General features: G+C 50.8%; 2 protein-coding genes and 1 long non-coding RNA gene across 3 annotated transcripts in view; 2 read left to right on the top strand and 1 right to left on the bottom strand.

Moving 5' to 3' along the window:
* Positions 1 to 10,888, bottom strand: part of LOC116555805 (AFG3-like protein 1) — a 28,706-nt gene extending 17,818 nt beyond the window's left edge. Inside the window, 4 exon segments of the mRNA XM_032284781.1 lie at positions 1,724 to 1,873; positions 3,646 to 3,740; positions 6,115 to 6,202; positions 10,728 to 10,888. Coding sequence (XP_032140672.1) covers positions 1,724 to 1,873; positions 3,646 to 3,740; positions 6,115 to 6,202; positions 10,728 to 10,844 — 450 coding nt within the window. The 5' untranslated portion in view covers positions 10,845 to 10,888.
* CENPBD1 (CENPB DNA-binding domain containing 1) lies at positions 10,881 to 13,706 on the top strand. The gene is given in 4 exon segments (XM_032283902.1): positions 10,881 to 11,109; positions 11,598 to 11,765; positions 11,768 to 11,818; positions 12,138 to 13,706. Coding segments are annotated over 4 exon segments (999 nt in total). The 3' UTR covers positions 12,689 to 13,706.
* A 1,114-nt stretch (positions 13,707 to 14,820) lies between these two features.
* LOC116555808 overlaps positions 14,821 to 14,948 on the top strand; it is a 600-nt gene continuing 472 nt past the window's right edge. Inside the window, exon 1 of the long non-coding RNA XR_004270686.1 lies at positions 14,821 to 14,937. This is a non-coding gene — a long non-coding RNA (uncharacterized LOC116555808). The remainder of the gene's footprint in view (positions 14,938 to 14,948) is intronic.

Genomic DNA, 14,948 nt, shown 5'->3' with positions numbered 1-14,948 from the left:
AAAAAAAAAAAAAAAAAAAAAAAATACAAAAATTAGCCAGACGTGGTCGCATGTGCCTGTAGTCCCAGCTACTCAGAAGGCGTAGGCAGGGAGAACTGCTTCAACCCGCGAGGCGGAGGTAGCAGTGAGCCAAGATTGTATACTGTACTCCAGCCTGGGCAACAGAGTGAGACTCCATCTCAAAAAAAAAAAAAAAAACCTCTAAAAGGAGTATAAGTCTCAGACTGTCACTATAGCCAAGTCTTACAGAACTGACCCAGAAACATTTTGTCCATCTGCAGGTGCCACAAGAAAATGGTGCCAACAAGAACGAAAATGCAGCCCCAAAGGCCTCCATGCAGCCACCCAGCAGAGAACACAGCCCCTGAGAGCCGGGTGCAGCAAACACACAACTTGAGACGCAGCCATTTTGTGACGTATAATGACAACAGTGCTGCTCTTTGTGCTCTCCACAGAATCTGAAACCACAACAACACACTTTTCCTGGAAACTAATGATTACTCAGGGTCATACGATGAACATGAACATGCTCACGACAGGTGCCTCTTGGCCTTAACACCACGACCACGTCACAGTTAGCATGTCAAGACATCTGGAAAGGAACTCACAGGAGCTCTGGGATCTGTCCAGAACCCCCGCACCAACAAGCATCTTGAGCCAATGTGTCTGCTTCAGCCCTCCTGCTCATGGCAGCAGCTGTGGGTGGCACAGCAACAGCAGAGAGGAGCTGCAGAAGCCCTCCCCTCCTCCTGTGAGGAGTCGTCAGGGACATCTCTGAAGACAGGCACGTGCCCTGAGGCCAGACAAAAAGGCCTTGCATGGTGGTTCATAACTGTAATCACAGCACTTCAGGAGGCCAAGTAGGAGCATTATCTGAGCCCAGGAGTTTGAGGCCAGCCTGGGCAACATAAGGAGATCCTGTCTCTAAAAACAAAATTACGTTCTTTACAGTCCCAGCTACTCAGAAGGCTGAGGTGGGAGGCTGGCTTCAGACTGGAAGGTCGAGGCTGCAGTGAGGTGACTTCATGCCACTGCACTCCAGCCTGGGTAACAGAGCAAGACTCTATCTCAAAAAAAAAAAAAAAAGGCCTTGGCCACAAACCTTGGTGGAAAAACAAGACTTTCCTATAGAAAGAAGTTCAGATCTTAACAGCGCATCACTCAGCAAACGTCTTTCTGGGGACGACTGAGAAACACGGCACTTGCCCCCGTGTCACTTTATGCTAACGCCTGAGCAGCATTTCAACAGACTTCAGCACCCTGACAGACCCATACCCAGTGACAGACAAGTGGAGGCTTGCTAGTGCCACATGCCCCTGTGCAAAGACACAAAGCCCCAGCTGCTGTCCAGAGTCAACCTGCAGGGGACAGGGGTGCACTGGGCAGAGAAAAGATCTGAATTAGACATGAGACTGACACTGACAATAAACGGACCATCAGAACTTACTCACAGAAGCCGAAGCCAAAAAAAATAAAAATAAAAGGCCAAGATGTTAAGGAAGCTTCCGCCTTGCAAGAAAATGAGCTTCATAACCTCTGGGAAAGGTAACACCAAGTCTCATCTCTGACCTGAGGGTGGGACTGTCCAGGACATCCATCACACAATGCATTTTCAACGCAGGCCTGGGCTCACAGCTTCTTTAGGGCGTCGCAGACCACACACACAGGGGCACACCACTACAGCAGCCGCCTTCCCGGTAGATAAACTATAAATTCCTCTCACCAGACCTCTGGCCAGGTAACACTGTACAAAATGCTTCCAAGTGATTTCTCTTCCAGGATCTCGAAAATAGAGGTAGAAAAATCCCATGGCCACACCTGCCGCCAAAAAGGCCAGACCGCGGAAATCCTTGTCATCCCAGGGGAAGTCCCCCTGTGGAGAAAAGAAAACACATTTTCCAGTCAAATGAAGGGAGTTTCTTCATGAAAATGGCTATTTCCTTTTTCAGATGTTATTAGAAAAGACCCTCCCCTCCTCACCCTACACAATGCAGCCTCAGCCCCTCTCAAGAGGAAAGATGTTTACGTGGTATATAAAACACACCGAAAGGTGCAGCTCACCAGATGCCCCGGGAGAAGCAGAAAGTCCACAGGGAGTGCTGTGTTTGAGCCACTGCTGCTAGGGTTATCTCTTATCTGAGTCTTTTAAAATCCAGATAGAGGACAGACATGGTGGCTCACATCTGTCGTCCCAGCACTTAAGGAGGCCAAGGTGAGAGGAATGCTTAAGCCCAAGAGTTCAAGACCAGCCTGGGCAACATAGGGAGACCCCAGCTCTACAAAAAAAAAAAAAAAAAAAAAAAAAAATTAGCCAGGAGTGGTAGTGCAAGCCTGTGGTCTCAGCTGCTCCAGAGGCAGAGGCGAGAGATCATCTGAGTCTGGGAGGCCAAGTCGACAGTGAACAGTGATTACATCAATGCACTCCAGCCGGGATGACAGAATGAGCTCCTATCTCAAAATCATAATAATAAAATCCAGATAGAAATCTCAGCACATTTTTAAAAATTCATTTTATTTATTTTTTTGAGACAGGGTCTTGCTTGGTTAGCAGGCTGGAATGCAATGGCATGATCATGGTTCACTGCAACCTCAACCTCCCAGGCTCAAGCAATCCTGCCTCAGCCTCCTGAGTAGCTGGACCAGAGGTGCACACCACTGTGGCTAGCTAATTTTTTTATTTTTTATTTTTGTAGAGACGAGGTCTCACTATGTTGCCCAGGCTAGTCTAGAACTCCTAAGCTCAAGCAATCCTCCCACTTCGGCCTCCCAAAGTGCTGGGATTACTGGCATGAGCCACTGCACCCAGCCTCAGTATACTTTTAGAAGTTAATTTCTTTGAAACTTATGAACTAATTCAACAGTTCACCTTTAAACAAGCAGTAAGATTGATAATGGGTTTGAATCTATGTGTTCTCCCAAAATTTCCATGTTGGAACTCAGCCCCTAAGGTGAAGATATTACGAGGTGGGGCCCCTGGGAGGGGTCAGGTCCCAAGGGCTCTGCATCACAAGTGGGATTAGTGCCCTCACAATCCGTCACCCAGGCTGCAGTGCAGCAGCGTGATCGTGGCTCACTGCAGCAACTCCCAGGTTGAAGTTGATGCGATCCTCCTGCCTGAGCCTCCTGAATAGCTGGGACTACAGGCATGCACCACCATGGCCAGCTAATTTTTCTTTTTTTTTTTTTTTTTTTTTTTTTTTTTTGAGATGGAGTCTCACTCTGTTGCCAGGCTGGAGTGCAGTGGTACAACCTCGGCTCACTGTAACCTCCACCTCCCAGGTTCAAGCAATTCCCCTGCCTCAGTATCCCAAGTAGCTGGGACCACAGCTGTGCGCCACCACGCCTGGCTAATTTTGTATTTTTAGTAGAGATGGAGTTTCACCATATTGGCCAGGACGGTCTCAATCTCTTGACCTCGCGACTGGCCCGCCTCAGCCTCCCAAAGTGCCGGGATTACAGGTGTGAGCCACCGCGCCTGGTCTGACTTTTATATTTTTTGTAGAGATGGGGTTTCACCATGTTGTACAGGCTATGATCTTGGACCTCCACCTTCCACAACTGAGTAGTAAATTTACCCTGTTTGTAAATTACCCAGTCTGATGTGTTCCATTATAGCAGCAGGAGCAGACAAGGATGCACACAAACCTTCTGCATCCGCCTCCACCAGGCAAAGCCACTGCGCGCGCCTCCTCTCCTGCCTCCATCTCCTCCATGCCCAGCATTCTTTAGCTCACCAGTTTCTGAGAAAAAACAAAGTCTGACTTCAAAAAACAATCACGTGTAATTTTCCGGAGAAAGCGGATTCAGAAAACAAAAAAACACTTTCCACCACACAATTGTAATAACACCAGTGCCTTCTGAAAATAAACAGAGAACAGGAAAAGGATGAGGCTAGGGACATTCTGCTGAGAAGTAGCTTCAGATACATCTAAAATCCCTAAAATTTCACCTTGCTGGCTTCATATGGAGCTTTAATAGCAAACGTTTTTGAGGTAACAGTCCCAAAATTGCCTGTAACTAGGGTAAAGAAAGAAATGAAGAAAATGATAAGGCAGACTGGTATGGGTAGTTCCCCTTCTCAAGAGAACCAGGGAACACATGCCACCTGTCCTAAGCAGAGTCTGCCTCTCCTTCGAAAAATCTGGCCTCCTACATACACGTGTGGCCCACAGACCTACTGGCCTCTTCCTGTAACGTTCACACAAGTTTCAGGACAAATAAGCCATGACATTGTCCCCTTCAAATACAGTGCCACTCCAATGACCCCAAAATAACACTATGAAAGGCCAGAGAAGCCAAGGTGACCCCAGGAATAGCAAACATATTGCAAGATGGAGTAAAACTTTGCACAAATTTAAGGACAAACAGGAGTCTTCAAAGAAACATTCCTTTCACAGCAAGGCAAGTCACCACACCTCCCAATCTGCTTTTACCTGTTGCCCTCCCCATGCTGATAGGTACCCAAGCAGAAAACATTTCACACGGGAAACACAAAATACCAACTTCGCCAATCCCAAGACCCAAACGGTGATATAATTTTTAAATAATTTGTCAAGGCTTAGAATCTAAATAAGTTAAAAGGTGCTAAGAGATGAAAACAAACAACAAGGTGGCTTGAGAAGGATGGGTAACAGCCAGGAGCAAGCAGAGAGAAGACAGGGCCAACATCACACACTCACAGGTCACCGCTCACACCCAGGAGCAAGCAGAGAGAAGACAGGGCCAACATCACACACTCACAGGTCACCGCTCACACCCAGGAGCAAGCAGAGGGAAGACAGGGCCAACGTCACACACTCACAGGTCACCGCTCACACCCAGGAGCAAGCAGAGAGAAGACAGGGCCAACGTCACACACTCACAGGCCACGTTCCCAAGTTCAGCCCACGTGGTAAATGCTTTAAAAGTACTCCAATGTAAAACTTCACAGTCTGATTTTTCAAACTGGCCCTTTTAACTTTTCTTGGAGCTGTTGATTTTTCTGAGTTTGTGTCTCTTCCACTCCTCTTAAAGTATTTCTCCAACGCTTAGGGACAAAAGGATGAGGTTCTAGCATTTTAATTCTTTTTTGAGATGGAGTCTCACTTTGTCGCCCAGGCTGGAGTGCAGTGGCACAATCTCGGCTCACTGCAACCTCCACCTTCTGGGTTCAAGGAACTCTCCTGCCTCGGCCTCCCGAGTAGCTGGGATTACAGGCACTTGCCACTATGCCTGGCTAATTTTTGTGTTTTTAGTAGAGACAGGGTTTTACCATGTTGCCCAGGCTGGTCTCGAACTCCTGACCTCAGGTGATCTGCCCTCCTCGGCCTCCCAAAGTGCTAGGATTACAGGCGTGAACCACTGTGCCCAGCCCAGTTCTAATATTTCAGAAGAAAGAATCACACTAAGAAAAGCCACCATACTGTCAAGCTGATATAGAGAAAGTGAGAGAGGCCAGTTTTCCCTGGGCTTGTCTCTATTCTTGCTTCATACAATCAGCATGTGCCCCCAGGTCCTCACATTGATGCACGTGTGGGGAACGCCTTCTACTCCGCGGGGACATAGGGTCTTCAGGGATTTCGGTCGACACTGTCCCTGGACACAAAGCACAGGCCCATGGCCTACAGAAGGACTGCAAGTAGGCAAGTGTGCTCTAAGGTAAGGACAGTCTGCTCGTTGTTAGGCAAGCGTGCTCTAAGGTAAGGACAGTCTGCGCGTCGTTAGGCAAGCGTGCTCTAAGGTAAGGACAGTCTGCGCGTCGTTAGGCAAGCGTGCTCTAAGGTAAGGACAGTCTGCGCGTCGTTTCTGTTCTGCTTTCCAAACAAGAGGCTTAGCTGGTCCTCAGAATCAGATACACAGAAACCAAGGTTGGCTCCCATGCCTTCCAAAAGACTCATCTAGCACCTTCCTTTGGAAAGCTTTTCTCTCACCAGCTTTATTGAGATATCAACAACATAAAGACATGGAGAAGGTGTTGGATGTTGTATGGCTCAATATGGAAGCCAGAAAAAAGTAGAAGGGGGCGGGGTGGAGTGGGGGGTACCCTGAGTTGCCTTGCTTCTTGCCCCCTGGTCACTCACTGTGGACGTTCCTGTAAACCTCATGCTGCTAATGATGGTGATGAAAAAAAGGTACCTTTGGGTGGTTTCGAAGAGAGCCACCGGGAAAATAACGTCAGTCTGGCCTGCAGAGTCAGCTTCTGAAAGTGGACCCTCTGGAGGCACTGAAACAAGAGACCACGGTAGCTTATTAGCTTCTTCTGCAATACAAAGCTGCACATTCTCACTGACCACAGCCGCTGGAAGAGCAGGATGCAGGTTGAGGGGTGAGATTATTGCCTTAAATATCCCATTAGAAATATGGTTCCGAGGCCGGGCGCGGTGGCTCAAGCCTGTAATCCCAGCACTTTGGGAGGCCCAGGCGGGTGGATCACGAGGTCAAGAGATCGAGACCATCCTGGTCAACATGGTGAAACCCCGTCTCTACTAAAACTACAAAAAATTAGCTGGGCATGGTGGTGCGTGCCTGTAATCCCAGCTACTCAGGAGGCTGAGGCAGGAGAATTGCCTGAACCCGGGAGGCGGAGGTTGCGGTGAGCAGAGATCGCGCCATTGCACTCCAGCCTGGGTAACAAGAGCGAAACTCCGTCTCAAAAAAAAAAAAAAAAGAAATATGGTTCCACAGACTAAAAGGAACAATTCACTGCAGAAATGCACTGCAAATTTTTATAGCTATAGCCTCCAACAGCAAGCAAAAAGCGTCCCAAAAAACAAAACAAAAAAGCATGTCTTAGAAACTGAGGCAATTTTAATAACTTAAAACACTGCAGCTTCAAAAATGTGACTATGAACCTAAAACATAAAATTGTGTAAAATTTAAATACAGAAATATACTATGACTCATCTCTGCTCAACCAAGAGGTTAATTTCTTTTTTGTTTTTGAGACAGAGTTTTGCTCTATCACCCAGGCTGAAGCGCAGTGGTGCGATCTCAGCTCACTGCAACCTCTGCCTCCCAGATTGAGACGATTCTCCTGCCTCAGCCTCCCAAGCAGCTGGGACTACAAGGTAACCACCACGATGCCCAGCTAATTTTTACATTTTAGTAGAGACGGAGTTTCACCATGTTGCCCAGGCTGATCTCAAACTCCTGACCTCAGGTAATCCGCCTGCCTCAGCCTCCCAAAGTGCTGGGATGGCAGGCGTGAGTAACTGTGATTGGCCTCTTCTTTTTGTTCTTTAAATGGGGTCTCACTGGAGTGCAGTGGCTATTCACAGCACAGACTACAGGCAGGTAATACAGCGTCCAAGAAGAGGTAAATATTTTTGTCAAGCCAAGAAAACAATTTTTCCAGGCATCCTGTATTTTCTTCAGTCTTCAAGAAGGAAAACGTCGGCCAGGCGCTGTAATCCCAGGACTTTGGGAGGCCGAGGCAGGCAGATCACCTGAGGTCAGGAGTTCAAGACCAGCCTGGCCAACATGGTAAAACCCCTGCCTCTAGTAAAAATACAAAAATTAGCCAGATGTGGTGGCATGCACCTGCAATCCCAATTACTCAGGAGGCTGAGGCAGGAGAATCGCTTGAAACCAGGAGGTGGAAGCTGCAGTGAGCTGAGATTGCACCACTGCACTCCAGAATGGGGGTCAGAGCAAAACTCCCTCTCAAAAAATAAAAAAAATTAAAAAAAGCCATTACAACAAAAACACTGCAATAAAAGTAAACGTATTAAAAAACAAAATCTAAACACTCAACAACCCAGTACCGACTGTACCCAACAAAATCCCAACACAACCAAAGAATTTATGTGTCCCCAATATTTTATTTTATTTTATTTATTTATTTTTGAGACAGAGTCTCGCTCTGTCACTGAGGCTGGAGTGCAGTGGTGCAATCTCAGCTCACTACAACCTCTGCCTCCTGGGTTCAGGTGATTTTCCCTGACCCAGCCTCCCCAGCAGCTGGGATTACAGGTGTGCACCACCACACCAGCTATTTTTGTATTTTTAGTAGAGACGGGGTTTCACCACATTAGTCAGGCTGGTCTCGAACTCCTGACCTCAGATGATCCATCCACCTCAGCCTCCCAAAGTGCTGGGATCACAGGCATTAGCCCCCAATATTTTACCACAAAGAAACAAGACCTGTAGCTGACAACACCTATGTTCTTCCAGCTGTGTCAACATTCAGGGTGAGGCAGACTCTGTAGGATATTACCCCAAAGTAAACTCATTCCCCAACTAGTAACTTTCTAAGTAACTACATTATTCAAATATCCCTATAAAGACCACAATAGACTGAAAAAACGTGCTATGAAAAAGATATTAAAATCAGGCGGAAAGGCCGGGCGCGGTGGCTCAAGCCTGTAATCCCAGCACTGTGGGAGGCCGAGGTGGGTGGATCACGAGGTCAAGAGATCGAGACCAATCCTGGTCAACATGGTGAAACCCCGTCTCTACTAAAAATACAAAAAATCAGCTGGGCATGGTGGCGCGTGCCTGTAATCCCAGCGACTCAGGAGGCTGGGGCAGGAGAATTGCCTGAACCCGGGAGGCGGAGGTTGCGGTGAGCCGAGATCGCGCCATTGCACTCCAGCCTGGGTAACAAGAGCGAAAATCCGTCTCAAAAAAAAAAAAAAAAAAAAAAAAAAAAAATCGGGGGAAAAAAAGCAGCTCAGAAGAATGCTAAACAGTAAAGGCTGCGAGCCAACAAAGGCTTCTGTGTGGTGAACGATGTCTATCCACTGCAGCAAGTCATTCCAGCACGAACGGCACACAGTACCTGCCAGAATGAGTAAGTAAACTCGAAGGATGCCAGGAATGCATGCTGCCAGGAATGCATGCTGCTGGGATGGGGGTTTGGAACCCACGGTGTGGGTCCACAGGAAACCTACAGGAAGTCACACTGCGCACTGTAGGCTGCGAGGTGCTTCTTACTCACCTCACTTGATCCCCATTGCCCACCTGAGAAAGTAGAAATGGAAAGGTAATGAGTGCCTGAAGATAGCTGTCAGCTGAAGGTGTGCAGCCAGAACCCTGCTTCCCCAATCTTCCAGGGCTCTTCCAGGACCACCGCAAAGACAGTGTGGCACCGGTGCTGGTGGCTGGTACACACCAGGTAGCCTACAGCCCTGAAGGTACCAAGTATGAATCTTTAGGGTTCCAAAACTTGATAAAATATCCAATTCCTTTGCCTTAGTTCACAATTTAGCCCTTTTGTGATTCAGCCTGGTTAAATCAGATGTCGTTCTCACGGCAAATATAAACACCGAGACAGGAGTCTACCATTCCTTCTTGGAGTTTTCTGCAAGTCAGTCCACAGCGCACAGTAGAGAATCTTGGTAGATTAGTTTTTGTGTATGCAAAGCCAAGACGTAGAAGTGGGAAAAACACAAACTCCCTTAAACAGGGCAAAGTGCTGTTGTCCTCTTCCCAGTCAGACCACGAATACAGTTGACACACCTTACCTGGGTCCCATGGTCTCACACACAGCACACAGGTGCAACCTCAGCAGCCCTATGAGGCCCTGCGTTTCCTGGCCTCGCTGCCTATCACTAGCCTCTTCCTGCTACTCACACAGAACACAAGGCTGCAGCCACCCTAGGGCAGGGCACTTTCTAGTCCACGTTCCCAGCAAGCTCATCTCAATCCCTCACTTTCTGCAGGGGCCTGACCGCCCCACCTAAAACAACAAATAACAGCGTTTTTCCCTCCTCCATTTCCTTTCTTCATTTTCTACTTCCTTTATTCTGCTTCCTTTGCCGAACATGCCTAGTACCTGCTGACTGTCTGGTTCCTCCTTGCACAGCGTATAACCTCTACAGGACCAAGGACAGTGCAGGCAGCTCGCTGAATCAAAGATGACCGCATGGAAACCTCCGCAACGTAAGCTTCCATGAGAGCCCTGTTGGGTGTTTTGCTTGGTGAGGCGGAGTCTCCTGTCACCCAGGCCGGAATGCAGTGGCGTGATCTCGGCTCACTGCAACCTCCGACTCCTGGGTTCAAGCGACTCTCCTGCCTCAGCCTCCCGCGCGGCTGGGACTACGAGCGCCCGCTACCGCGCCCGACTAACTTCTGTATTTCCAGTACAGCCGGGGCTTTACCATATCGGCCAGGCTGGTCTCAAACTCCTGACCTTGTGATCCGCCCGCCTCGGCCTCCCAAAGCGCCGGGGTTACAGACGGGAGCCACCGCGCCCGGCGGGGCTTTTAACTCCAGGGCAAACGGCTAGGCCAGGCACCGTGGCTCACGCCTGTAATCGCGCTGAACAAACAACAGTCTGCAAAACCATCTGGGAGGTGGAGAAAGCCGAATGCCGCCGAGCCCACGCGGAAACGGGCGGGCACGCGGAGCCTCAAGGCTGGTTCGCGAGGGGACCCGCCGCAGGCGCAAATCTCAAAGCCCAGCTCTCCACCGAGCCGAGCCAGGGGGCTGGGGGTCCCGGTTCCGTGGTCCCAGGGTCGCGGGCATCCGGGAAACAGCGGGAATTCCGCAAGAACTGGGTGGAAGCGGTCGCGGGGAGAAGAGCAGGAGCCTGGAGACCGAGGGGGCGCCCAGCAGGGGGGCGCCCAGCAGGGGGGCGCCCAGCAGGGGGGCGCGGCGGGCAGCTCGGCCCAGGGGCGGCCGGCCTCACTGTGGGGACCAAGTCGGCGCTCCCGCGCTCCCCCGCGGCCGGCGCAGGCGGATGGCGTCACGCGGCGTCCAGCACAGCCCAGCGGCCCGGAACCGGCGGACGGCGCCTGCCTGCTCACCTGGCGGGCCGTACTCAGGGCTCTCACGCTGGTCCTGGCCGTCCTGCCGCCTCCCGGGCCACCGCCTCGCCACAGCAAGGATAGCGGCCCGGCAGCCGCCAGCAGCCGGCACAACATCGCCCGTCCCAGGCCTCGCGCGTCCCGAGCGCGCGCATGCGCAGTGGGAGACCGGGCCTAGGCCCCCGCGCCCGCTGGGAGGCCTCGCGCATGCGCGACAGGGCGGTGGCGCCGGCTGGGGCCCCCTCTTGGGTGTCCGCGCCGCCGCCCGACCGTTCGAGGGTCCGATCGCGAGCCCCGCCTCGTCCTGCCCGGGAGGCTCGGCGCCGAGGGGTCACCCAGCGCCCCCAGACTTGCCTTAAATCGGGCATCTGCGTGAACACTTGTGTCTGGGATCCTCCGTGGAGAGCAGCTCCCGAAGCCGCAGCCGCGCGCCCAGCCCCCCGCGGCGCTGCAACGCCGCCCGGCACGTTTCCGCCGCGCCGGCCCCCGCCAGGGCTCGCTGCTCCTCGGTTGGTTGCTCTCCGGCGCCCCGGAGCCCGCGCCTCCCGTGTGTGCCCGCGGCCGCGCGGACCCGGCACTGGGCTTCGGGCGACACGCGGAGACCGCGCGGGGCCTCGGGGTGCCCGGGGAAGCGGCTGGGCCCGGGCTCGCGTCTCCGGGACGTCCGCCCGGGTCTCCGCGGCCCGCGCTCTGTTGGGGGACGTAGAGGAACCGCAGCCTCCCTGCACCTGACGCCGCTGTGATGTTGACACTCTGGAGGCAGAAATGCCGAGGAGAGGCCCCGAGGCGCCGCTGTCGTCCGGTCATCCCGGTCCCCACACCCCCGACATCAAACTGGCAGGGGCACGACCTTTCCAAGCGGATGAGAAGCGCAGGCCGCAAGGGCCTCGGGCCTTGCTGTCCCGACGCCGGCGACCATCCGAGATAGTAAAGGAAAAATCAAACCGAGCTCGCAAATAGCGGCTCCCTCGAGAGCCCCTCGGTCGACTCGCCATTGAAGTGCTGTGACGGAGGGCATGGAGCGGCTGCTGAGCTCGTGGCTGAAGACCAGAGCCGGCGAAATGCGCCCTTGAGCGCTGCCTTCGTTCAGGGGAAGGCTAAGAGTTTGATGACTTGGCCGGGCAGGGTGGCTCACGCCTGTAATCCCAGCACTTTGGGAGGCTGAGGCGGGCGGATCACGAGGTCAAGAGATCGAGACCATCCTGGCCAACATGGTGAAACCCCGTCTCTACTAAAAAATACAAAAATTAGCCGGGCGTGGTGGCGCGCGCCTGTAGTCCCAGCTACTCGGGAGGCTGAGGCAGGAGAACTGCTTGAACCCGGGAGGCGGAGGTTGCAGTGAGCTGAGATCTCGCCGCTGCACTCCAGCTTCGCACCTGGTGACAGAACGAGACTGCGTCTCAAAAAAAAAAAAAAAAAGGTTTTATGACTTGCAGGGTGAACATGGTAAGAGCTCTCGAATGGAGAGGTTTCATGCAAGTCAAGGGTGGCTGGTGAAATTCCAGCACTTCAAGATGAACAGCGCAACTCCCAGCAACAGAGACAGGTACCCCGAAATGCTGAAAAGCATCATGGAAGAAGATGAGTACAACTCCCCCATACCCCAAGTCTTTAATGTGGATGAGACAGGACTTTATTGGAAGAGAATGCCTCAAGGAACGTTTATTTCTGAGGAAAAGAATGCTGAGCCGCAATTCAAGTCATCCAGAGGTCGCTTGATGCTGCTGCGTGGCAATGCCACAGGGGATTTTAAGTTGAGGCCCTTACTGCCGGACCGCTGGGAAACCCTCAGGGCTCGAAAGGGGTACTCCAAGCCCAATTTGCCTGTGATTTTGCGCTCCAACAGAAAGGCTTGGGTGACCAGGAGCATCTTTCATGAATGGTTCACTTACTTTCCTTGCCCTGCCATTGAAAAATACTGTGCCCAAAATAATCTCACCACAAAGCATCGCTCATACTAGACAATCTGCCACGTCACCCTGTAAATTGGAGTGATTTTTCTGATAATGTAAGAGTAGAACACATTCATGACTGCAACTGACTCAATCCAGCCCATGGCTCAAGGTGTAGGCTCTACCTTCAAAGCGCATTACCTGAGGACTTCTGAGCACTTCCTACAAGCAACAGATGGTGAGGTTACAGCTATGATCAGGGAATTTTGGAAAAATTGCAACCTCATGGATGCTGTGGACAACACTGCTATCGCTTGGGAGTATCTCAAACCAGCAATAATGAACAGTGTGTGGAAGATTTGGCCTGAGTGGGTTCAGGTCCAGAATCTTTCCCAGGCAGACAACATTGCACAGCCTCAAAAGCACATTGTGACCCTTGCCAGAAACATGGCCTTTTAAGAGGTTGCTGAGGCTGCCGTGGGCCAGCTGCTGCAATCCCATGAAGAGCTCTCAAATGAGGAACTGATGCAGCTGGAACAGGAGCGGGGAGTGGCGCAGAGGAGGGTGAAGAAGCTCCCTCGCACAGCAGCAGCTAACCACAGTTGGACTGTGGGCAGCCCGCGAACACTTGGAGGCTGGCTTGCTGGTCCTCACTAGTCACAGCCCTGATGACGAGTGGGAACTGAGAGTTTCACGAGCCATCAATAATGCAATAAACTGCTGCCAGGAGCAGTACAGCCAGAAAAAGTGCCACTCAAAACAACTCCCTCAGGTCATTTTTCAGTGTGTGTAACCAAAAGTTAATCAGAATAAAGCAGAAGCCCCAAGATGGCCTCAGCAGTAGAGGCAGGGAGGCCGCAGCTTTGCAGTGTTTGACATCCTTGGAAATGTTACTATTTCCATTTTGATACTTGAGAGTATCAATTTTGTCAGTAACACTTTATTTAAATACACACTTTAAGGAGCTCATTTTTGTGTAGGAATAGTTAGGAAAACTTTTTTTTCTTTGAGACAGGGTCTTGCTCCATCACCCAGGCTAAAGTGCAGTGGTGGGATCTTGGCTCACTGTAGCCTCCACCTCTGAAGCTCAAACAATCCTCCCACCTTAGCCTCTGCAGTGCTGGGCCTACAGGCACATCCCACCACGTCCAGCTAATTATTTTTGTAGAGAAGGGGTCTTTATGTTGCCCAGGCTGGTCTAGAACTCCTGGGCTCAAGTGATCCTCTAGCCTGGGCCTCCCAAAGTGCAGGGATTACAAGTATGAACCACCATGCCCAGCAAAAAATGTATTTTTCAAAAGAAAATTGCAAAGGGGAGACTAGCCCTTCCAGACATTAAAACCTAGATGAAATAAAAGAAATATTGATCAAGGGGACCACATAAAAATGTAAGCAAAATGAAACTTTTCCAGAGAAAAGAAGATACCACAAATAAGGTCAAATGGCAGTTCTCAAACTGAAAGAAAATATTTACACTACATCTTACAAATAACAGGCTAACATCCCCAACATGTGAAAAACTCAAAAGATTCGGAATACCAAGAATCCAATAGAAAAATGGGCAAAAGATATAATTCATAAATAAATTAGATCCTGAAACATATGAAGTTTGACCTCACTCATGATTACAGAAATGCGAAGTAAAATGACGAAGACACCATTTCTCACCTACATTGCGAATTCTCCTTCTGTTGTGGAGGCCATAGGGGACAGGCACTGCCATACACTGCTGGTGGGAATGCAAATTGGCACAACCCTTCTGAAAGGACATCTGACACTAATGAAAAATCAACGCCTGACCAGGTGCAGTAGCTCACACCTGTAATCCCAGCACTTTGGGAGGCCAAGGCAAGCAGATCACACCTGAGGCCAGGAGTTTGACACCAGCCTAGCCAACTTGGCGAAACCCTATCTCTACTGAAAATACAAAAATTAGCTGGGCGTCCACCTGTAGTCCCAGCTACTAGGGAGGCTGAGGCAGGAGAATAGCTAGAACCTGAGAGGCGTTAGGCACATCTGTCTGACACCAACCACCACAGGTACTCTCCAACCAATCAGCACATCTGTGACACCACCACGGTACTCTCCAACCAATCAGCACATCTGTGACACCACCAAGGTACTCTCCAACCAATCAGCACATCTGTGACACCACCAAAGTATTCAACCAATCAGCACATATGTGACACCACCAAGGTTCTCTCCAACCAATCAGCACATCCGTGACAACACCAAGGTACTCTCCAACCAATCAGCACATCTGTGACACCACCACAGGTACTCTCCAACCAATCAGGACATATGTGACACCACCACAGGTACTCTCCAA

The sequence above is a fragment of the Sapajus apella genome, unplaced genomic scaffold (assembly GCF_009761245.1).
Source record: "Sapajus apella isolate SASKATOON/1434 unplaced genomic scaffold, GSC_monkey_1.0 scaffold15, whole genome shotgun sequence".
In the NCBI taxonomy this organism is placed as follows: Eukaryota; Metazoa; Chordata; class Mammalia; order Primates; family Cebidae; genus Sapajus; species Sapajus apella.
This window is presented reverse-complemented; position numbering and strand designations above follow the sequence as displayed.